This window comes from Siniperca chuatsi, linkage group LG16, assembly GCF_020085105.1.
Source record: "Siniperca chuatsi isolate FFG_IHB_CAS linkage group LG16, ASM2008510v1, whole genome shotgun sequence".
Taxonomy (NCBI): Eukaryota; Metazoa; Chordata; class Actinopteri; order Centrarchiformes; family Sinipercidae; genus Siniperca; species Siniperca chuatsi.
In genome coordinates this window covers 21,605,622-21,630,334 of record NC_058057.1, presented here as the reverse complement: position 1 = coordinate 21,630,334, position 24,713 = coordinate 21,605,622, and the positions used below count along the sequence as shown (strand labels likewise).

The following is a 24,713-nucleotide window of genomic DNA, read 5'->3' as shown; positions in this document are numbered from 1 at the left end:
CATCGTGGATGGCGCTGTTAATATACCTGGGCGGCCCGACCAAGTCAAATCTATGTGTGGGAAACTGCTTGATCTTTTGTAACCAAACCACTTCCAGTACTTCCCTTTTTAGAACCAACTCCTCCACCGTGGAGCCGGTAGCAATGTTACTTTTGCTTTCAGTTCTTTCTGCCATGCTTGTTGTTGCTGTGCATAACGGTACAACGTCATTATGTCAACAAGTCGGAATGTTGCCATTATCCTGATATGATTTAAAAAAAAAACATATTAAAAATTATACGGGTATTAATGTGAACGATATGATATGGCACACCCCACAGGAAGAGTGCGCTGTCCTTCCAGTCTGAATAGGAGCTACAGCTTTCAGCTTTCAGAGATTTTTGATAACAGCAGATGGTGGAAGGTGTGAAAAGCTGATGATAAAATATCACTTCAAAAGGTCTTTCTATTGAAAGAAGCGAAACAGAGAAGAAACTCATCCAGAGTGATTCCAGGGAGGGGAAACAAGTCACAACAATGTCTTTCCAATAGGAAGTTGCAGGATTAAGGAAATGTGGTCTTAATTTTGAAAAACACCAGCACAAGCAATACCAGTAAGACTAACCCATCTTGATTACGGTCTAATTTATTTACAGTAATCATATCAAAATATCACAATTAATTTGGCAATGATTGATTACACTAATCAAACACTAAAAATTACACTTTTCTACTCAGCGTGGAGCGCCTTGGAAGCCGAATGGTTACAGCGCATGGCCGCAACAGTCGCAGGTTCGATTCCAGCCATAGACCTTTGTTGCATGTCATACCCCTCTCTCCCCCATTTCCTGTCTACCTCTTCACCTGTCAGTATCAGATAAAGGTAAAAAATGTTTTGTCACACATTTTACCTTTATCAAAAAATTGCAGCTTCTGTGATTTGGAAATTGAACTTGGCCATATTGCGATTTCGATAATATTTCGAATAATTGTGCAGCCCTACTCCTACTTCGTTCCCTGGAGACTTAGCCTAACCCTAACCACTACTTGCCTAAACCTAACCCGTACACTAACCTTAACCTAAACCTAACCGTACTCGTAACCTTATACCAAGTCTTCACCCTAAAATTTAATGATTTACGTTATGGGGACTCGCATTTTGTCCCCATAAGGAAGGTGAGTCCCCACAATGTGACTGTGTAAACAAATTTATGTCCCCACAACATGAGTAATACCCGCCCACACACACACACACACACACGCACACACGCACACACACATTCCCTCTCTAGTATCCTGTCACCATTCACAGATGGTGGGGTTCCCCTCATTACTCAGGCCACTTGCTGAGAGAAGGGGGGCGGGGACAGCTTGAATGGCCCTGGGGAGATGGCCGACATGGATTACGACAGAGAGATTAGCCCATGGGGAGGGGGAGAGAGAGAGAGAGAGAGAGAGAGAGAGAGAGAGAGAGAGAGAGAGGCAGGAACAGGCTACACAGGACCTTGAAATTAATGTGGTCCCTCTGGCTTTGGGCATCAGAAATGACAGACTCCTGTGTGAATGGCTATTCTAGGGAGGGGTGTATGGTCTTGATCTTTTTAGGTGCTTAAAGTCTAATAACCATCAGACACACACATGCACACACACATACACACACACCTCCTATACTAACTACACCATAAAGCCGGCAGCTGCAGCAGAAAGAAGAAGAAAAAAATCAACTACCATCATCAAATACAACAGCACTCTTTGAATCTCAACATGCGCTCTCCAGTTTTTTTCTGGTTTTAGCTTCAGCCTGTGTCTTCTCACCAGCCTCAACAAAAGGCAGCAGGATTATCATAGACACATTACAACCAGTGAACTAATGATCAGCAGAGTTTAAAAATGACAATGAGAAAGCATCTGCACCTGCATAAGAATAAGAGCATTAGAAAAACCTGCTAAGTGGTTCCTATCCATGAGTGCCAAATCCAGTGTCAAGGACACACTCTCTTCAAGTACACACACCCATGTGACTATGTCCTCCAGTGAAATCCACAGAAAGCATGTAAACCTCAAGTCAAATCAAGTCAGTTTACATGTCAGTGTCCCTCCAATGCAAACTGACTACTTGGAGGACTTGACCACAGCCTGTTTCTGTTTTAACCTCTGTTAAAAACATTTCACTAAATGCTTAGAAAAGTGTTTTTAATTGTGCAGTCTGTGGCATTCATGTGAGATCATTATTTTAAATGCAGGCTTTAATTTCTTACAACATATTAGGGTTGATATAGTACAGTTGATTTATCAACAACACCTTTGATAATAGCTCAGTCACTGAAGTCATTTGTCAAGAAACAAGACTAAGAGTCTACAGCCATGCTAGCAGTTCTGTGAGGCTGTACACAGCGGTGCTTTGAGCTACTGTAAATGCTCATCATGCTAACGTCATGATGCTCATAATGACAATGTTAACATGCTGATGCTAAGTAGGTTTAATGTTTACCATGTACACCATCTTAGTTAGAATACCAACATTGCTAATTAGCACTAAACACACAGTACAGCTGAGGCTGATGAGAATGTTATTCATTTTGCAGGTATTTGATCATAAATCAAAGTATTGGACAAAATTAACGTGAATGTCTGAGCAAAATTTCATGATAATACAGCCAATATTTGCTGCGACATTTCACTTAAAACCACAAACCACATCATGGTGGCACCAGAAGAAAAGCGAGGGGATCACTACAGTCATTAGGATTCATCGTCCTGGAACCATGAATGTTTGTACAAAAATTCATGGTACAGTTGTTGAAATATTTAAGTGTGGACCAAAGTGGTGGATCAACTGACCGACCGGCATTGCCATCCCTAGAGCCGTGCTCCTAGCAAAGCTAAAAATGCTAAACTTTTCCTGGCTCCAGCAAATGTAAAAATGTAGACTAGTGCTTTTCTCTGGTTTCTATAACGGTAAATTGAATATCTTTGGGTTTTGGACTGGACAAAAAAAGCAATCAGAAATTTTCACCTTGAGCTCTGGAAAATTGTTATGGGCATTTTTCAATAACTTTTGACATTTTATAGATTAATATTGAATACATTGCCTCCTTATGCCTCATATTTATGTTTTCAAAAGCAATGTTGTTTGTTTATGCTATTTCTCAATGTCAATCTTCACAATTTCCTAGACTTTGCAGTATTTTTCAATATTAATCTATACCGTGATGGCAAACTAATTTAAAATCCCATATAAAATGGTCACACTGATGTTTGATGGCAACGTACTGCACTGTAAAACTTCATACAGGAATTTAGTGGAATCAACTAATCTTTTTCCATTAATGTAAATATATAAGTTTTATTAATTTCAAGTTAATTCAACTTTATAATTTCTAGTTGTCTAGTTTTTATCAGACCACTTAAGAACGCATAAACATGAGTTCTTTTGACTTGATGTGTGTTGACATGAAATGAGTTGAATGAATGTACTGCTGAGAGTTCACTCAAATCATCAAATTAAGTTAAAAAAACATTATCAGCATATTAGCAGACTTCCCAGAACGCATTGTTTGAGTGTTAAAACTCTCAAGAGATCCCACTGTTTTGTAGTTTGAAGAAAACAATATATGATGGAAACTGGAGGCTGTGTGTCTTTATTACATATTAAGTCATCGTTGTTTCTTCCATAATAATGAAAACAATGTGAACCATGATGAAGATTAGTATCGATTTCAGTCTCTACCTTCTTACACATATAATTTAACAGTGCGGCCTCGCATGTTGCCTTTATACCAACTCTAATACAGAGTGTTTCCAATAGCAGCAGCCATAGCTGTAAGTTATTTGTGTCAAATGAAGAACTGACTCTTCAAAATAAGAAAAATGTAAGTGAAATATTGTCAGTGTAACAACAGCTGGTAATTCAACTTAATATCTTAAGTTTAATAAACTTGTTGTCTCAGGTTCAGTGAACTTGATTTATATTTTCATAACTTATGTGACAACTTTGAACTGAACTTAAGTTTTTAAGTTGAACCAGCATAAGATGTTTTACAGTGTGTGTTTACTGTTATTCATTACATCAGACAAAAATATGCACTGGGTAAAACAAGACCTTCAATAACTAATTTTGTTCATTTTCCACAGACAGGTAATAAACGATCATACTGAATTATCACCCTGCCCTAAATCAAAGTTTTACATACACTCACATACACATTAGGGCCATTTTACAGCCATTATTCAAGCTCAAGCCCATAAATATCTATTCATGTGAGAAAATGTGTGTTTTAAGATCATAATGGATCTCATATTCATTGAAGAAGTACTGGAGCCATCGGGGCTGTAAGCTACACAAGATAAATAATTCCAGATGAATAATTCAAATCATTTTAATGAATAAATGGAAGGTAATTATCCTGCTCTAAGTAGCAACCTGTGATTCAATGGAAGCAGGCAACAGAGATAAGAGGCAACAGAGATAAGAGGGGTTTCCCAGAGTCAATGAGGGACAATCACCTGCTTTGTAGAGAGAGACGAGGGAGAGGAGACAAAACACCAGCAAACACTAATGATGAAGAGAACCTCTTACGCATGGCATTATCTACTTTTGGAGTGTATCTGTGTGTGTGAATAGGGTTCGGTTAGTGACCAGTGGCTAAGCTGCAGATGTACTGATGAACATAAAAGGTTTGGGGAAGAGATGCTCCCTCAGTGTGATTGAAAAGCCTTTGTGGGGAGTCCCTGAACAGCGCCTCCCGAGCTGCGCAGGAGAGATGACGAGGATGAAAGGCAGGACAGGACAGAGAGGGAGTCCACCATCATCTCTTTTGTTGCCCATATGCTGTCTTAGCCGTTCCGCCATTCTCTTGACAAGCTTATCCCCTACCCACCCCTCTGCTGTCACAGGTGTGAACCCCAAATGGAAAAAAACTCCTCACTGAGCTCCCCTCAACATGAGTGCCTTGGTACTTGAGTTTTCTGATGGATTAAAAACAACACTACAAAAGAGCACCTTCAAATCACACCACTTGCAGTTTCTTTATGTTTTGTCACTTTACAACATACACTGCTAGAACAATCAAAAAACTCTTTTCCCACTCTAAACATTGAGCATTTGTTCCTAGCCCAGAGTGAACAAAATAGCCTTTATCTTGCAAGGACTAATGACATGAACTGTACTTCATCAGTAAGACTAGGTTAAATAACATCTTCTTATCATCTACAGAATAAGTAATGCAGATGTCCATGAATTTTCTGAATTTTAAGAGTGAGTTTGACTATAATACTTCTTCAGCACCACTGTCACTATCCAGATTTTACACAACAGAAGCCAACTCTATAACCCAGGAAGAGAGAAACTGCATAAATATTTTGAAACCTAAAAATAAATTCATCCTGGACTGCAGCCTATGTTTGGGTGAGGAAGGATTTCTCACTTTGCTGGAGACCATCAGGAAACACAGTCATTACACTTTTCTTTTAGTAGGAGGACTTGGTAAAAAAAAACCTTATATTTTTAATGATAAACCTATAAAACACAGATACATCAAGCATAGTAATATTGATTTAGAGTCATGCTTCAGGATCACTATCTCCTGCCTTTCAATTCAGTATGCAGTTAACAATACTGAGCATTTACTGCAAAACACTGAGGTAGCTAATATGAAATTTGACAGCTTTTGAAGTCCTGAGATAAAATGTAGAGTTAATGAAATTATATTCTGGTCACAGACAATCAACTCTGCCCACCCTGTTTGCCACCATGACCTGGACAGGCAGCTAAAAATGGATAGATGAATGAATGGATGGATGGACACCGACCACACGGGCACCCACAAGGCTGTAGAATAGGCCGACAGTATGCTGGTATGGATGTGCCAAAGTAGGTCTACAGGACTAGTGAATCTATACAAGAAGCACTGCAAAATCATTTAGGATGAGATGTTTAATATCAGAAAGTCACTTTTAGGCTTGAATGTTAAACTGTTGGGATTGACTTCTAACTAGAGTTAGCCGATATAACGATACGAGACAATATACATTTGTCATTTTGTGCATCTATACAAAATTAAGCCCACCAACATGTACATAAACCTACATATACATATACTGTATGTATCTATTAATATACAACACATACACTTAAAATATCCACCGACACATCTACATAAACACACATGAAAAAAAAAGAGAAGCAAATAATACTGGGGATGCACCCATCCATTTTCTCTCCCAGTACAGATTGCGATACCAGTGCTCTCTTCCCCAAATTGAAGTCTTTTTACCTTACTTGTGTAAGTGATAGCAGAAACACAACATTTATTTACACATATCAGACCATCCTCTCACCCAGCAAAGGGCAATAATTTAAGGCTTCAGTCAGGCAAATATGTGCTTGGGTTTGAAGGTGCAGTATCTGAAATACTTCATGTTTAAAGTAGGTACCTAACAATGTTTTTGGCCACGTTCAATGCCAACAATATGCAGTATATGGGGTAAAAATCCTCATTGCCCGCTCCTATTTCTGACTATTTCTAACTATCTGATACCATGACAGGAATTTCTCTGTGAAACACACCCTGTTACACTTTCATCTGTATAATGGTGTGGAAAGACCAAACAAAACTCGACAATAACCAAATGACCGAATAAAAATAACAAAATGTTGCAGTCTGTCAACATAAGCAGGTTTGATAAGAACCATAGGACTAAGAGACTTGCTAAATCTACACCTTCAAATAATTTCACATTCATGTAAGAGTCGCTGTAGTAGCTGTCATGAGCTATATGCATATCTCCCCTGCAATATTTCATGTTATATTCTAGACCTGTACTTTCATCGTAGTTTGGTAAAACAGACAGTTTTAACTCTATAAATTCCCATAGGATTTGAACAGGCAAGGCTCTACAATGTTCCACATATAAATGGACAATTTAGCTCAGTGAAAACCTGAACCTGTCAAGACCTATGACCTCGACAGACACTTCACCACACAGACTTCATTCACATGGGAGTCAATTTGACAGTTGAGATCAACAAGTCTCACCTGACCTGCTAATCAGACGGAAAACGTGTTTTCTTGCCACGTAACACTGCTAAACCATGTTATCTACACCTCCTTATACTAATGTAAAGCATGTGCTAACGTTAACGTGATGCTCAACCAAAAAACCTCTTCAGCAAGCTACCGTTAGCATGCTAGCTTATAGCTGTCTCTTAGGTGTCTCAGGTTCATGTCAAACACAGAGGCAACTGTTGAACCACCGTATGTGAAAACATAGCGAATACGGTGGTTTTGTCATTGTGGTTAAAGTAACGTTAATGCCAACTGTTGCTGTCACCGTCTGTGTTTAAGGTCAGTTTAGCTTTCATGTTATGATAGCATGCTAGCTGCAAAATGAATGGGGGGGTTGGGCTAGCCTACAGCATCCAGCATCCAGCATCCTTTATCACCGGTTATTGGACAGAAATAACTCACCTGGTTATAGTGCACCCTGAACGGCTTCAGATAGTCGGACTCTGTGCACGGAACGACTTCAATGTTATTAATCTCTTCCATAATTTACACTTGGAGCTGGATTGGTGGCTCACCGATGGTTATCTGTCACCGCACACTAACTGACAGCGAAGGAATGTCTACGGAAGCCGGGAGAGGACATGCGACTCGATGGCTACTGATTCATTTACAGAACAATAGTAGAGATTGAAAAGATAAGTATTGTTTGGATTTTATTAGATTTTTATAATATGGAAAGAAATTCCTTGAAATAACCGTTATTCATTTGTACAGTCATGCTGTCTGAAATTAATCACATGACACCTGTTGGCCATATAACAATTTTATCAAAATAAATAAATAAATAAAATACCCCAAGAAATTGTATTCCATTAAGGTTTTCTTCATCCTTTTAATCATCTTTTGAGAACTAAATTGATCTTAATCTAACTAAATTGATCCCTTTCTAACTATAATCTTTACAAAAAATAATAATAGTAATTCACTTTATTTGTAAAGCACCTTTCATACATACAATGCAGCTCAAAGGGTTTTGCATCAAATTGTGTATATATAAAGTAGAAGAGTAGTATATATAGAGTAGAATAATATGAATAACATTTAAAATAAGATTGAATGAAATAAAAATAAACTTGCTGTAAAATTAAGTAAAGGCCAGACTACTTAAAAGCAACATTAAAAAGGTGAGAAGATGTTTCTTAAAGGAGACTGAAGCCTTTGTTTCTGTTTCAGTAAAGTTCTTGTACGCCATTAAGTCCTTTTGACAGGCACATAAGATAAAAAACTCTTGACTAAATGGACCAAAGTCTCCCCCACACTGTCAATTACTTGTACTCAATTTATCAATAATCTTTGGGTCACCAAACAGATCTTCATGAGCTAAAATTCCTGGTTGAGATTTTCCTAATGAAGGTTTGAGGACTGAAACATTGCTAATAAACTGAGTGGTGAGTGGTGGACAGTGTGTGGGATTCTTTGGTTTATTCATCATCACAGTGTGTGAATTGGCACAAACATGGATGTGGAGTGCAGAAAGTGCCAAATTGCATTTTATTCATGTAAGACAGATAAAAAAAAGTTATCCATACCAAATGACTAGCGTTTTAGCATCAAACTCCATTCACCTTTGCAAGATTCAATCACAAACTACTACAGCATCATATACATGCTATGTGTCTTTCCATTAGTCATACCTGCTCATTCTGAGCCAAACTCACATTGGGGAAAAGGTTGGCTACACCATGGACATGTCTCCAGTCTATTAGAGGGCCGGCACACCACACCAACACACTTGAACCCTTATTCAATACTGTGTCCTAGGCATTATTTAAAAAAGCAATCATGGAAATGTTCAAAATGTATGCCTAACATCAGACACAGATGACAGCCAAGAAATTAAGAGAAAGACAATGGACTGACGCTGATTGGCTCAGGGGAACCACCAGTCACAGGTAATAAAGATGACGTAACTGTTACTAATTGGCCCAAAGGAGGAGTGCATATATCCATCATTTGGTGTTTTTGTGTGTTAGAACAAGCTAAAAGTATTTTACTCTGCACCTTTTTGGTAAATGCAATGAGACAAGATTTCTTTAAAGACCAAATGTGTATGTTTTTTGACCATTTAAACTGAAAGTATTTCTGCATACTTAATATAATCAAAGCCTTTTTACAGATGAAAAATCTGCATTATGTGTGTTTTTCTCAACTCATCATAACTAAAATATAGGCCTATTTACTGCTCACTATGCTGCTTTACAAATATTACTAATGGAAACAAAACCTCAGCAGGCTGACAAAAATATTGTTGGGCAGCTTTTAACTGGTCTTCACAGTCTTCATCAGCTGATTTAAGACTGTGAGATGCATGAACGAAAGCGCCAGAAAAAAGCTAGTTATTACAATTTTTTTGTCAAACCCCTATTTTAACGGTCAAGAATGAAATGTCCCGCATAAAAGGTCAGCAGGTTCAGAAAACATTAAAGGAATAGTTTGACATTTTGGGAAATCCACTTACTTACTTTCTTGCCAAGATTTAGATAAGAGAAGATTGACACCACTCTCATGTTTGTATGTTAAATGTGACGAGAAGGTGAAGATTCATTGTTTTGCAGGAGGTTGTGTGCCAGACTATTTCCTGGCCGAGACAGGCTGCCTGGCAACCAGCAGAGACTCTGGGAAGTTAATGTTCATGGTCAAAAAGTAGCCCAGCACATAAACCCCTGTAAATCACAACATGTCGTTTTTACACTATGGTTTTTGCACAGATTGAACAAACGAGTTATAAAAGTGTAAATTAATTAACTTTAGGGGTGCTGGTAGGTGGATTTTGTTAACTCTGGACAGAGCAGGCTAGCTGTTTCCCCCCTGCTTCCAATCTTTATGCTAAGCTAAGTGGCTGCTGTCTGTAGCTTCAATAAGCTTATTTCCCAAAATGTTGCTCTATTCCTTTAACAGCTTAGTTTAATTCAATATTTATCAATGGATTTGGGATTGACAGCATGTTCCGATCCTGTGTTTGAGTTTAGGTGGTGAGGTAACTCTTTAGAGTGCACCTTTGTCGAAAGATGAGAAGTCCAGCATCCTTACTGTGCTGAGTAATGAATAAGAAATGGATGTGGGAGCTCTTTCTCACCAACCCTGCCTTCAAGGGTGAGGCTGCATGATGTCACCCCCTCACATCAATAACAGCCTTATAATGGAAAACAATCTGCAGTGCTCCAATCTTGATGGAGCTGACTTCCTCCAACAAATGAGCCCCAGTCCACCGCCCACTACACAAGGACAGGACGCAACACTATTGCGAGCTGATTTACATCTAAGTAAATACAGGCCTAGACGAAACAATGTGTGGACCCAAAAGAGGAACCGGCGTCTCTCCTCTGGGCACGTCCAAGTTATATTGCCCGATCCAGCCAAGCTGCAGGGCACGATAAGACGGGGGGGGGGACTGCTGAGTTGAAACATTGTACAGAAGTCAACCTGCTCTGGTTTGCTGACACACTCAGAAAAATTTACATAAAGAAACGGTGGCAGAAGAATGAGGGGATGAAATGAGACTTAGGAATAAAGAAGTGAAAATACATGAGTATACGTGAATATTCCCCGTTGTCTTAACTTTGACAAAATTTGTCACAAATTATTGTTCTGGGTTTGTGAAGGCTGATTTTTTGGACTTCACAGCCAACACGCTGTGCCAATATCTTTATTTGTGATTGTTCAAATGTTTTTAAAAAGTACCAGCAGTCTGTGCTTTATAACAAAATGCATTCTAGCTGAGGTGGAAAAGCCCTGGTAACCAACTGTAAATATTGGCATTTTCAGCTTTGAGTTAGTACTGATCCAAATTGGCAACAGGTTTTCACTACGTTGCTTTCATTAGGTATTTGTTGACTATCTGTGGTCAGTTAGATTCAGGCCTTTTGTAAGTTTCATGTGACAAATCCAAACTTCCCTGTCACCCTGACAAAACAATAACTGGTCCAACTTTATTTAACCTTTATTTAATTTATAAGCAGTATATAAACATTTAATGGTTTATAACACACTATAATGTGGGTATACACACATTTTAAAGTATTTATAAATTACAGTATTTGTCAACATTTACAACTCCTCCAATGAAGACATATTTTATGTCATTACAACGGTGCTTTACTATAATGTCATTAATGATCTGTTTATACACCAGCCTCCACCAATAGGTGCCCACAGGAGGAGTTATAGTTGTTGACACTTATATCTGCATACAAAACATTATAGTGTATTATTAACCATTTATTAAATGTTTATATACCACTTATAAACGCTAAATATGGGGAGTTAAAGTAAAGTGTTACCCCTGGACGCTCCATTTCTCTGGCGTTGCCGGCGGGGAGAGGCGGCGGGCTGGTGTGGGCCTGCTCATAGCCCCACAGCTCAGCCGTCACGTGTTGGAGTTTACCCCAGTGAACGAGAGGGTCGCGTCCCTCCGCCTCCGGGTGGGGGACAGGTCTCTCACTGTTGTGGTGGCCTACGGGCCGAACAGCAGTGCAGAGTACCAGGCCTTCTTGGAGTCCCTGGGAGGGGTACTAGACAGTGCACCACCCGGGACTCCGTTGTTCTACTGGGGACTTCAACGCCCACGTGGGCAACGACAGTGACACCTGGAGAGGGGTAATCGGAAGGAGCGGCCCCCTGATCTGAACCCGAGCGGTGTTCAGTTGTTGGACTTCTGTGCTAGTTACAGTTTGTCCATAACTAACACCATGTTCAAGCACAAGGGTGTCCATCAGTGCACGTGGCACCAGGGACACCTAGGCGGGAGGTCGATGATCGACTTTGTTGTCGTATCATCTGACCTCCGCCGCGTGTCTTGGACACTCGGGTGAAGAGAGGGCGGAGCTGTCAACCGATCACCACCTGGTGGTGAGTTGGATCCGCTGGCGGGGAGGAAGCCGGACAGACTTGGCAGGCCCAAGCGTATCGTGAGGGTCTGCTGGGAACGTCTGGCGGAGCCCTCTGTCAGCAGGGTCTACAACTCACACCTCCGGGAGAGCTTCTCCCAGATCCCGGGAGGTTGGGGACATTGAGTCCGAGTGGACCATGTTTTCCACCTCCATTGTCGATGCGGCGGCTCGTAGCTGTGGTCGCAAGGTTTCTGGTGCCTGTCGCGGCGGCAATCCCGAACACGGTGGTGGACGCCGGAAGTAAGGGATGCCGTCAGGCTGAAGAAGGAGTCCTATCGGGCCTTGTTGGCTCGTGGGACTCCCGAGGCAGCTGACAGGTACCGGCAGGCTAAGCGTGCTGCAGCCCGTGCGGTCACAGAGGCAAAAACTCAGGACTGGGAGAGGTTCGAGAGGCCATGGAGGAGGACTATCGGTCGGCCTCAAAGAAATTCTGGCAAACCGTCCGACGGCTCAGGAGGGGGAAGCAGTGCTTCACCAACACCTTGTATGGTGCGGGTGGAGAGCTGTTGACCTCGACTGGGGATGTTGTCGGACGGTGGAAGGAATACTTTGAGGATCTCCTCAATCCCGCTGTCACGTCTTCCGAAGAGGAAGCGGAGGCTGGGGACCGGAGGCGGACTCATCCATCACCCTGGCCGAAGTCACTGAGGTTGTTGGCAAGCTCCTTGGTGGCAAGGCTTCGGGGGTGGATGAGATCCGTCCTGAGTATCTTAAGTCTCTGGATGTTGTGGGACTGTCTTGGCTGACACGTCTCTGCAACATCGCGTGGCGGTCTGGGACAGTGCCTCTGGACTGGCAGACCGGGGTGGTGGTCCCTCTGTATAAGAAAGGGGACCGGAGGGTGTGTTCCAATCACAGAGGGATCACACTTCTCAGCCTCCCGGTAAGGTCTATTCCAGGGTACTGAGAGAGGAGAATTCGTCCGATAGTCGAACCTCGGATTCAGGAGGAGCAGAGTGGTTTTCGTCCCAGTCGTGGAACACTGGACCAGCTCTATACTCTCCATCGGGTGCTCGAGGGTTCATGGGAGTTTGCCCAACCAGTCCACATGTGCTTTGTGGATCTGGAGAAGGCATTCGACCGTGTGCCCGGGCGCTTTGTGGGGAGTGCTCTGGGAGTATGGGGTCCGGGGCCCTTTGCTAAGGGCTGTCCGGTCCCTGTATAACCGGAGCAGGAGCTGTGTTCGCATTGCCGGCAGTAAGTCAGACCTGTTCCCGGTGCATGTTGGACTCGCCAGGGCTGCCCTTTGTCACCGGTTCTGTTCATAATTTATATGGACAGAATTTCTAGGCGCAGTCAGGGGCCGGAGGGTGTCCGGTTTGGGAACCACAGGATCTCATCTCTGCTGTTTGCAGATGACGTCGTTCTGATGGCTTCTTCAAACCAGGACCTGCAGCATGCACTGGGACGGTTTGCAGCCGAGTGTGAAGCAGCTGGGATGAGAATCAGCTCTTCCAAATCTGAGGCCATGGTTCTTGACCGGAAAAAGGTGGTTTGCTCTCTTCGCGTGGGTGGGGAGTCCTTGCCCCAAGTGGAGGAGTTTAAGTATCTCGGGGTCTTGTTCACGAGTGAGGGACGGATGGAGCGTGAGATTGACAGGCGGATCGGTGCAGCGTCTGCAGTGATGCGGGCGCTGTATCGGACCGTTGTGGTAAAGAAGGAGCTGAGTCGAAAGACAAAGCTCTCGATTTACCGGTCAATCTACGCTCCTGCCCTCACCTATGGTCATGAGCTTTGGGTAGTGACCGAAAGGACAAGATCGCGGATACAAGCGGCCGAAATGGGCTTCCTCCGCCGAGTGGCTGGGCGCTCCCTTAGAGATAGGGTGAGGAGCTCAGTCACACGGGGGGAGCTCGGAGTAGAGCCACTGCTCCTCCACGTCGAGAGGAGCCAGCTGAGGTGGCTAGGGCATCTGATCCGGATGCCTCCTGGACGCCTCCTCGGGAGGTGTTCTGGGCATGTCCCCACGGGAGGCGGCCCCGGGAAGACCCAGGACACGCTGGAGGGACTATGTCTCTCGGCTGGCCTGGGAACGCCTCGGGATCCCCCCGGAGGAGCTGGAGGAAGTGTCTGGGGCGAAGGAAGTCTGGGAGTCCCTGCTTAGACTGCTGCCCCCGCGACCCGGCCCCGGATAAGCGGAAGAAGATGGATGGATGGATGGATGGAAGAAGTACAGAAAAGAAAGGAAAGTGAATTCAAACTTGACAAACATTATCTTTAAACTGCAATGAACATCATAGAAGGTCACATGTTCCTGTTAATAAAGACTACTTGACACTGACACCTTCACATGATGCAAACGGTCAGAATCAGAAATACTTTCTTGATCCCCGAAGGGAAACTCTTTCGGGGATCATCGAAGCACCCAGTGGTGGAACTCAGATCCTTTACTTAAGTAAAAGTACTGACACAACAGCATTACAACAGCATTATATACAACATATTATTTTATATGACATTATAAGATGAATTACTCTTGCTAATGCATCAATGTGTAAGCAGCCTTTTACTGTTGTAGCTATCAAGGTGGAGCTAGTTTTTACTACTTTACATACAGTTAGGTGGTTTAGTCCAGTGGTTTCCAATCTAGGGGTTGGGCCCCTCCGAAGGGTCACAAGAGAAATCTGAGGGGTTATGAGATGATTAATGGGAGAGGAAACTAGAGAAATCATCATCATATGTTTTTATTCAAATTCTTAATCTGAAAGTCACTAGTAACTATAGCTGTTAAATGAACGTAGAGGAGTAAAAAATACAATAATTCTCTCTGAAATGTAGCAGAGTAGAAGTAGAAGTAGCATCAAAAGCATGCAAATACTCAAGTAAAGTAAAGATACCTCAGTACTTGACTTAATAGTTACTTTCCACCACTGCAAGTACATACTTTATGGGGCTGATTGGACACTAAAAATGCAGGCCAAAATAAGGCAACATTTACAGTATGTTACTTAGTGGCTGCAAGAGGTCTGTATCATTTCTGCTGGATGACAACTTTATTGTTGTCTTTTACATACTGTATGAAAACGACCTCTGTATGGGTGCTACATCACTTTTTCGTGAACTTGAAAATGCATCTGAACTTCTTTCAGAGGAACATAGTCACCAGAAAATGTTAAACTTGCGGTATTTCTTCTTTCCTCTCTTGGGCCTCATTTGAACATCACCCACAAAAAGGCCTCCAAAAATTTTATCAGCTCCTCAGCCGGGTCCTGAGGCACCCATAACGTGTTAATCCCATCCTTCCACGAACATGCGGGTGCAGGGTCCTCACAGTCATGACCAATTACTATCTGCAGGCGGCTGATGCAGGCCAGACTTCCCCGGGCTTAGCTCAACGCCAAACCTGGAGCCTCCTGAAGCCCCCAAATCTTATCTTCCTGTCTGTCTTTTTATGTCTTACTGTCGCTTACACTCATCCTACTAAATTTGGTCCATCTCACTTTTGTTTCATTAAATCATAACTTTTACAGTAATTTTACCACAGTTCAATACTTTTCAACTTGTTGGTATACAATCAATTACACACAGTACACTTCCTTCACTTTAGCAACCTATTTAGGATTTATCATATGTGATACTTTAAAACTATTTGATTTTTATATCTAAAATATCAGTCTTAGTCTGTTCTCTAAATACCTTAAATAATATGAATAAGAAGCTGTTTGGTTAACATTTATCAATCAAATCAAATTATCAATAGTACCCAAATTTCTATGTGATGTAGATAAACTCTAATGCATTTTGATGATGATTATTCTTGTTTTAAGACTTTCAGTGAAGTTTGGTGTTTTTTGTGTTGTGGAAGTTGTATTTCTTTGTATGAATGCTGTTCACGTTTTTCATTAAGACGAATACATTTGTGGAGGAAATGGACTGGAAATTAACTGTTGTGTGAACATATTAATATATTAATAAAATACTGGTGATATTAAGTGATGAAAAATTGATAGTGCTAGGTTGATTGGAAAGAACATACGTATATGGGGGTTTTGGGTTCCATAAACCTTTATGGCCCACAACATGGACTGTAGTACCTCAAAAAAACTTTTGTTGTGGTGGAAACTTTTGTTACTAACTCTTATTTTAAAGGGAAAAACTCTGCACTGGTCTATCTATAGCATAGTTTATCAGCCAGGGTCAAGCAGGGATTTGGGTCAGCGGCTCGGGGAATGCACTTAGTCAAGGCGGCTGCTGTACCTCTGTTAGCGGGCTCAGGGTGTGGGTCAAGATGGCTGGTATCCACCCATCCAACAGTCTGGACGTTCAGCCGCCACTCGCCTTGTCCGGGAGATGCTCCTATATCCTCCCATGTGAGCTTGGATTTCAAAATAGCACCATGTGTCAAAGGGCCACTCGATAACACAGTAAAGACAGCCTGTATGTTGTGTGGTTGAGGTGTGTGAGGAGTTGATGGAGGATCCATGGTGAAGACAGTAAGACATGATGGTGACAGGACTGCGATTATCAAGTTCCAAATAAACTGATCAGGTGAGAGTGAATATTGGATTTACATTCATTTCAGGTGGCCAGAAATACGACTCTAAATAAATGCTAATGTTGCTCCGTGTCTGCTGGATGTGTAAATAGGCAACTGTTTGCTAACAAGTTTGCCAGATTCAACTTTATACGGTGATGATATGTCAATGTTGTGTTTAAAGCTTGTTTCACTGCCCCCAAGTGGCCAAAAAAATCAATTAATGCAAATTTAAGTCACAAAAATGACTTGACTTGGATTTGAGTTATCTATGAATTTACTTAATTGAGACTTGACTCCCTAAAAGAATTGACTTGACTTGAGACTGAAAGCAAAAATAAAGTTAAGTTTTAACTTGATTTTGGCAAAATCTCAGAACAATAAAAATACATAAAACAAACAGCAACAGGCGGATCTTGAATGGCCACACACCATTAATATTTAAGCATATGCATTGAAATGACTTGGTATGTAACTATGTAAAAACAATATTACAGCTTTTAAGCAAAATATCCAAATGTCAAGTCATTTAATGGTCAGCATGCAGAAACATGAAATACTTTCAACTGACCTGCAATTTGCTTGTGAAGACTTAGACTGACTTGCCATAAAAGATTTAAAAACAGCTCTGCAGATATTGTCTGCAATTTTATTTGCAGTACTGTATATCAACTTCATCTTCATTAAAATGTTTATTAGCAAAGGTCATTGCGAAAAACAGACCAAAAGAGCTCCATAAAATATAGTATATAGAGGCCATTGTAATGGAAACTCTCCTCTGTCAGGCCCTTATATTTTTAGGAAAAGCTATTATTGTTCTGTTCCCTTGTTGCCCCAGGATGTGTTCCCCTGAACAAGGGCAGAATTCCTGTTTTGTCATCATTATTCTACCAGAGAATAGGCAACTCATCCACAATGCTTTCTGTTAGCTGGGGTTCCTGGTACTTGTTTGTCTTCCATGGATACAAATAGACCTGAAATGGCATTCGTCCGAAGCTAAGTGAAGCTATTGTGGCAAAGAATAGTTTGGATTCAGTCTAACTCAGCTGGAAGTTACACTGAAGTCATTTGCTATAGATGGACCAGGCTTCCAGAGGACAAAAAGATTTAAATTAATTTATCCTTGAAGTCTCTCAAGGCCCAATTATGCAATAATAATTAATAATATTATCAATAATATTTCAGATGCCTGTAGGTTTTAGACATAGAAGTTGTATAAGGAGGATAAGTGACATATTTTGGGTTGATTTTTGAGAAAATACCACAGTTTTCACCCACAAGCACAAAATAATACATCATACAATACAAAATATATATATATTTAATCACATTGTAATGTAACTGATGTAAACTGCCGTCAGTATCTTACTTTGTGGGCTGCAGTAAAAAAAATGGCACACTGTGTTCCTTGCAGCTGATTTATTTCATACAATGTTTTGGTCTAAAGGACCTATATATAGGGTCATAACCAAGATTTTGGTGTTCAGAGTCCCCCAGCGGGACTATGCTGATCTGGGGAATTTTTGACTAGCCACCAACCAAAGATTTTCATTAAAGTATTCATAAAATAACAAAACAAAACTTCGCCTTTTATTTATTAATTTAACTGTTCAGTAACATTTTCGGATTTATTTCTACCTTCATTATGGTCTAAATGGTGTGGCCTGAAAACAAATTTTCAGATAGTTAATCTACAAAATATCAGAATCAGTCTTAGGGCTGGGCTCTGCAACTAGTTTGTACAACGTGTTGTGAGGGGGTTTCTGAAGCTATTAGACCATCTGACAAGCAGTTCTGATGAAGTATACAGAGGCCTTAAACAAATTCAATATGTGCAATATGTGTGTGATCACTCAGTGTGAACTCTTCTTTATGTTTTTCAGATTTATTCAAGTTCTGCTGCCTTTTGCTGACACACCTGTAACGTGTTCAGGTATGCAAAGATATTGTTTTACAGTAATTTGATGGGCTGCAGTAAAGAAAGATTCATGTTTTTATATAGATACTTACCATGCATTTTAATTAAGTGTGTTTTATAGTGTCATACTTCAATTTTAACAGAATTTTCAACAGGCTTTGAATGCTGTGAAACATTCTCTCTTCATATAACTGCACAGAGATTAAGGGAACATTTAAATGAATGCTTCTTTTGTATTTCCCTGCTAATGAGATGTAATATGTCTCCACAAAGGTAAAAAAAAAAAACACAAAACCTCTGGACTGGATGTTTTCTGAGGCTGCTGGGACCATTGAAGCTTGATACTATGGGACAGCTGCTGTGGCTCCTGTTCCCCTGCTGAGAGAGAGCCTATTTTAACAAGCCAGACCTATTGTCTTTTCCCAAGAATGGCCAGAGAATGTGGAAACTCCTTGGGTTACATAGTCTTTACGTGTGTGTGTGTGTTGGTGATTGGGGTGAGGGGTCGGACGTGGCTGTGTCCCTGTCATTCGCATCACTATGGGAGCACATGTCATCAGAGCTAATTACCTGCCTGGAAGGACCAATTAAGACGCCCTCTAATGCCCCCTAACAAGATAATCTACACAAGGCTTGCAGTGCAGGATGGCTGTGAGTGGGAAGTGGGGAGGAACATAAGTGGAGGATAGTGGCATGAACAGTGACATTTGAAGTCAACTGTGAAGACACACGGCTCTCTATGTCTCTGTTTCAGGATGCCAATGCACAAACACAAACATTTAATCAATTTGGGAGCCGTCATCACAGCAGGTGAGTCTCCGTACTTCCTATATTTCAAAGATATCCACATTCTTTGTATTGGCTTCATACTTTTTCAGCTAAAGTGAGTGAAATAAAACATTTCATTGAACCATGAAAATTGTTTTATTGGACTGAATTCTGGTTTAAAATGAATGGGTCAGGGATGGGTAAAACTCACTGTAACTTTTTGACTATAGTTTTATGCAGTCACATGGTGTTAATTTGGAATAACTGTGTGTGCTGATCTCACATATAGTCAGACCTCCATCTGATAAAACTTAAAAATAAAGAGGCTTTTGGAAATCGTCAAGTAGCAATTAGATTGGCTTGACAGGAAAGAAGTCTGGCTATGAGAGACTATGTTTGCATATGGGTAGAACTGATCTATACTCCATTAGATTATTCTACACATTTACTTAAAGTTGGAATCCTCAATGTTTTGACATCAAGTAATATTTCAAATATATCAACCTGTGACATTTAGGCTTAATGGGGTGACACTATTTTCTGCCAATACAGAACACTCATTGCAGAACTATCTGCTTGATAGTGCCAATACATCTGTTCAAAAGCACCAGCAAAGTAAACATAACTACTTTTTCAACCATGTCTTCATTTTCATCAAAATCAACAGCATAAATCTGGTAGGATCACACTTTATGAACTGGCACATTTTCTAGGTTATGCCATGGCTGACATTCCTCCACCAACTTCAGAGTACCATGAGACTAGACAGTTATTCTTATACCTCTTAGTGAAAGTATTATGTGCGGTAAATGTACAGTAATGCTTTAAGAATAAATCCATTGTGTTTTGGCTTCAATACAGGCCTTTCCTCTGGACCTGCTGTAAAATCCAACACTTTGTTTAAACTGTGCTGCCTTTATCTTTTTCTAACTGTATGAGTGAAACTGTCGCAGCTGGACTCCAACAGCACTGCTAGATAATTACGATAAGACATGGCTGAGTTGTTCTATGAACAAACATGGCCACCAAGGCCAGAGGAAGGGAGGAACAATGGAGGTGAATTACTGCAGATTGGAGGTGTTAGCAGTCTGTCATTACAGTTACAGCAATGGTTGTTGGTTTACTGCAAATGAGCTCTCTGATGCACTCTGACCTTCTTTAAATAACGACAGATGTTCAGATGTTCAATTTCTTGCCCAAATATATGTTCATTACCCAGCTGAAACCCATCATTATTAACCCTGAGGAACAATAAACTCATGACCAAACATTTTATTCTTGACTAGCTGGACTATGGAGCATTGGTACCTAGTCTTTTGTTTCTCTCTGTAGTGGGAGGCCATGGTACCACATTTAACCAACTGGTCATTTACTAAATAGAAATTTATACATATTGAAAGAGGTCTGGCCCAGCAATGTTGATACCGTGAGGCCAAACAACACTGATCCCAGAATGGAGCCACATTATATTTATATGGAAATATAATGTGGCAACTGTATCAAACCCATTTTTTTAGTTATCTATTAAATATTAAAACTTAGTTTATTATCCAAGTTTAATCTAAGCAGGAACCATTAATGGCTGAATGTTGACGCTGCAGGTCCTGTAATGGACAATACAGTTAACATCTGGACCACATAAGTGTTCTTATATTGTTGGCATATGATTCTGTATAACATGCAGAACAGTCATAGCAAGAATTTATTACATTTATAATTTTATTTCTAGAATTAGAAATGGAAAAAAGTCCTTCCCACTAGAATAAAGTGCATATGCTCTTCATTTCCGTTTCTTTTGTTTCTTAACGCATAACGCACCAGTGTGTCTGGCAGGTGGTCATGTTTTGACTTTAATATAAAGTAAACCTTAAAGCACTTATCCATCTTCCGAAACCAATTGTACAACCTTAAACCCCCCTCCCTGCTGATGGCATTGGAGGACACTGATGAGGTTACTAAGGTGAAATACTGCTCCTGGATCTGTGGATAAACAGATTTGAACCAGGCTCGGGGCCAAATGTTCCACTTTACAGAATTACATTTGGAGTGTTGACAATATGTTGCCATCTAACTTCATCTAAATCCCAATAAACGGCTACATTTGTCACTCAGAAAGGAGTTTCATTGCACCTCTCATATGAGATGATGCATTTAATCTCAAGTGGTAATGATTACATTACATTATTGGGCAATACACAATTAAATTAACTTAACTTCATGCAATGATAAGAGGGTTGAGATGACAGCTGTTTTACAGGTTTCAGTTTTATGTAAAAAGATAAAGATTTGTAGATTTTTAGCCACAACAGCAGCATGGCAATCGGTCCACCACGTCAGACCAGACTGAAATATCTCAACAATTATTGGATGGATTGACATAAAATTTTGTACAGACATTCATGGTTCCCAGAGGATGGATCCTACTAACTTTGGTGATCCCCTGATTTTTCCTCTAGCGCCACCATGAGGTTGACATTTGTCGTTTTGAGTGAAGTGTCTTGACAATTGTTGGATGGATTGCCACATTCATGTTTTTGTAAAAACTAACAACGACTTGTAATAACTTTGGTAATCCCTTAATATTTCATCTAGCGGCATTATAAGGTCAACAATTTTAATATTTGGTTGTAAATTTGGTTTATGACCAACTATCTGATGGCATTTCCATGAGCCTAATCTGTTCTTTGTGTTTAGTGTTAGCATTTAGCTCAAAGCTAAGAGTACAGTCTCACAGAGCAGCTAGCTAGCAAGACTGTAGACTCTTGTTTTCAGTGTGCAGCTGCATAACAAACACAAAACACATTGATTTGGTCATTTTTCTTTCAAGTAGTTAATTCAGTGTTCACACCTTTGCAGTCCAATTTGGCAAAATGCTAGTCTCATATATTATACCCAGTATTCTAATAGTATTCTTCTAATTTCTATTCAGTCAACACTAAAATTACAGTGATTGCAGATGGAGATAATTACCACAATTATCAGCACAGATCATTTTAAGAGTCTGTGTTCTGAAAAATGTGAATCTTACCTGGGCGAGGCTACATAAGTACATCATAAGCGGTGCTTTTTCATGTTTATTCCACATGAAATCCTGCTGTCTGCATATCCCAGAGAGCTAGCAAAAGAGATTAAACAGTCCAAAACCAATACTCATAAAATTAGGTTTTCATTTATAATTTTGTCAATCTGATAAGTGCATTAGGATTTACCTTTTTCTTAACAGACCAAAGACAATGACTCAACCACCAAGCAATTTGCAAAGAAACAAGTTATAGAAATTCAATCACAAACAGAAAATGAGACAATCATTTTGAATTTACTCAATTGGAGTAAAAAACCTAATACCTATTTGTAATGTTGTATTATGATCTAATAAATGATTCAGTTTCACAAACATGAATAATGAAAAATCCTTCAATGGATCGATTGAAATGAAATTGAGTTGACCCCGAGGCTGAGGTCAGGAGACCCAAATGCTGCTTCAGCCAAACTTAACCCCTGCCTGGACACCCTGTGTGTCCTCTGTCTGGTTTGACAGCAGCCGTTGTTTCTGGGGGAGGGAAGGAGAAACTCGTGTCCCCTGACGGCTCACTCGAGGGTGACGGTTTGGAAAGTCCACTTTGACCTTTGACATCAGGCTTCACGAGTGGACTGTCGTCGTCCCCCTCCCCCATACACACTCTCAGAGGCTTGTCTCTGGCTGTTTGACCTTTCAAATGACCTCTGGACACTGTCCATGTCAGTCATGTTTTGGCTGTTGCCAATGAGCTTCGAACAGCAGCAAGATCTGCAGCTAAACACCAACATCAGGTTTATCTCGGTTCAACAAAAGACAGAGAGCCTACACAGATGAGTTTTCTTTGTTTGATGCTGAGGTGCAGCTGCTCTCTTGTCATTGCTGAGGGGACATTGTGTTACTTGAGTGTAGGTTGAAGAATTACAATGCTGTTTATTAACCTTAAAATGTATGAAACATTGTTAAAAACCCACTCAAAATCAAAAATGCATGGTGGTGAACCTGAAACCTAATTTTCTAATTTACTAAGTTGTTTACATAGATGAAAAGCAGCAAAATGATGTACTGCATAAAAGTATTTGTGTTTGCCTGTATTTGACTCAAGGTCTGGACCCCCAAAAGGGTCCCAAGATAAATCTGAGAGATCACAAGATGATTAAACAAATTAGAAAGAAAAATCACAAAATTATGTTTATTTTTCTCAAATTTTTTGCATTTTTTCAAGAAAAATAGAACTTCAAGCCTCTAAAAGTCCTTCAAATTAAATAATTGGGTTCAATTGCTTACATCTCATATCCACACTAAGGCTATTTTCTGTGATGAGGGGGCATGAGTAGACATTGCTTGTTTTAAGAGGTCATGAGCTAAAAAGATTGGGAACAACTGCTTTTGAACACACCACTAAACTCTGCAGGGACCTGATTTATTTTTCAGGAAAAACAACTGATGACTCCTTAAAAGCTCTTTCTTCCATTTAAAGTTAAACATTAGTAAAACACTGATGAGAACCTGACACAAGGACATATTTTTCACTCAGGATAGGCAGTGGGCATTGGAATACATTATATATTTTACAGGCCCATAGCGCTCTCTAAAGACTAACCGCAGTACAGCAAGAACAGCAACTGACACTGAAAGTGCATTTTGATGTCTAATTTGCAGGTAATGTTTTAAATGGCTGTGTAAATGAGAATGGAAATACAATGTTCATCACAAAAACCCATGTTTCAGGTTTGACTTTAATTTTACTGCATAAACACATAAATCACATCCTATCTATGTTTTTGTTGCAGCACCACATGAGCCAAACAGGAGCCAAAATGTGTTTTCCTGGTCTCATCTTAGGGCATAAGATTTGTGGTGATGAACAGACACTCCCTAAATAATTCAATGCGGTGGCTATCCAAGGGAATAGTGTCAACTTGATTGTTGTCAAAGGAAAGAGCAGCAGAACACTGATAACATGCAGAAGAGGAAAAAAAGATAAGAGGATTGTGTATTGACACATTCTTTAGTCATGGGTTGCAAATTAGCCTTGGCTAGAAATCCTATATGCAACACATCTGTATCATATTGTCACCTGTTACCATATTTTTGCATGGTCCCTGAAAAATAAATAAATAAAATATTTTGCACACTCCATTCTCATTTTAAACACTGTACAGCTCTTTTCACTTGAGAATATATATATTTTACATATTTTTAATATACATTTCTATTTTATTCAGATTTCTTGACTTTTGCAGTATTTTTACACATTGAGATTGTTGATTATAATTTCCTAACTAAATATTTCAATTCGTCATTTAAAACATTTCTGAAAAGTAGGCAAAATTCAAACCACTTCCAGTCAATAAGTATCAGTCTTAACTGAACGCAACACTAACACTGTATCTGTATTTCAATTTCACATAATACAAATTAGATCTTTATTGCTGATGATACATTATTAAAACAGTTCAACCTACATGTTGTGGGCATGCAGATTAAGATGTGAATACAGAATATCATGGTATGTTAATCATCATAGAAGACAATGTGCAAAAAAAAAGCACCCTGGGAAATACAACACATATAAGCAAACAATAGCACAGAGAAAAAA

The 24,713-nt window shown here is 40.2% G+C and overlaps 1 protein-coding gene across 2 annotated transcripts in view; it reads right to left on the bottom strand.

Annotated features, from left to right (window-relative positions):
* nudt14 (nudix (nucleoside diphosphate linked moiety X)-type motif 14) overlaps positions 1-7,651 on the bottom strand; it is a 29,111-nt gene extending 21,460 nt beyond the window's left edge. For both annotated transcript variants that reach the window (XM_044169598.1, XM_044169597.1), the window contains exon 1: positions 7,449-7,651. In XM_044169598.1, coding sequence (XP_044025533.1) covers positions 7,449-7,529 — 81 coding nt within the window. In that variant the 5' untranslated portion in view covers positions 7,530-7,651. The remainder of the gene's footprint in view (positions 1-7,448) is intronic.
* Positions 7,652-24,713: the final 17,062 nt, after the last annotated feature.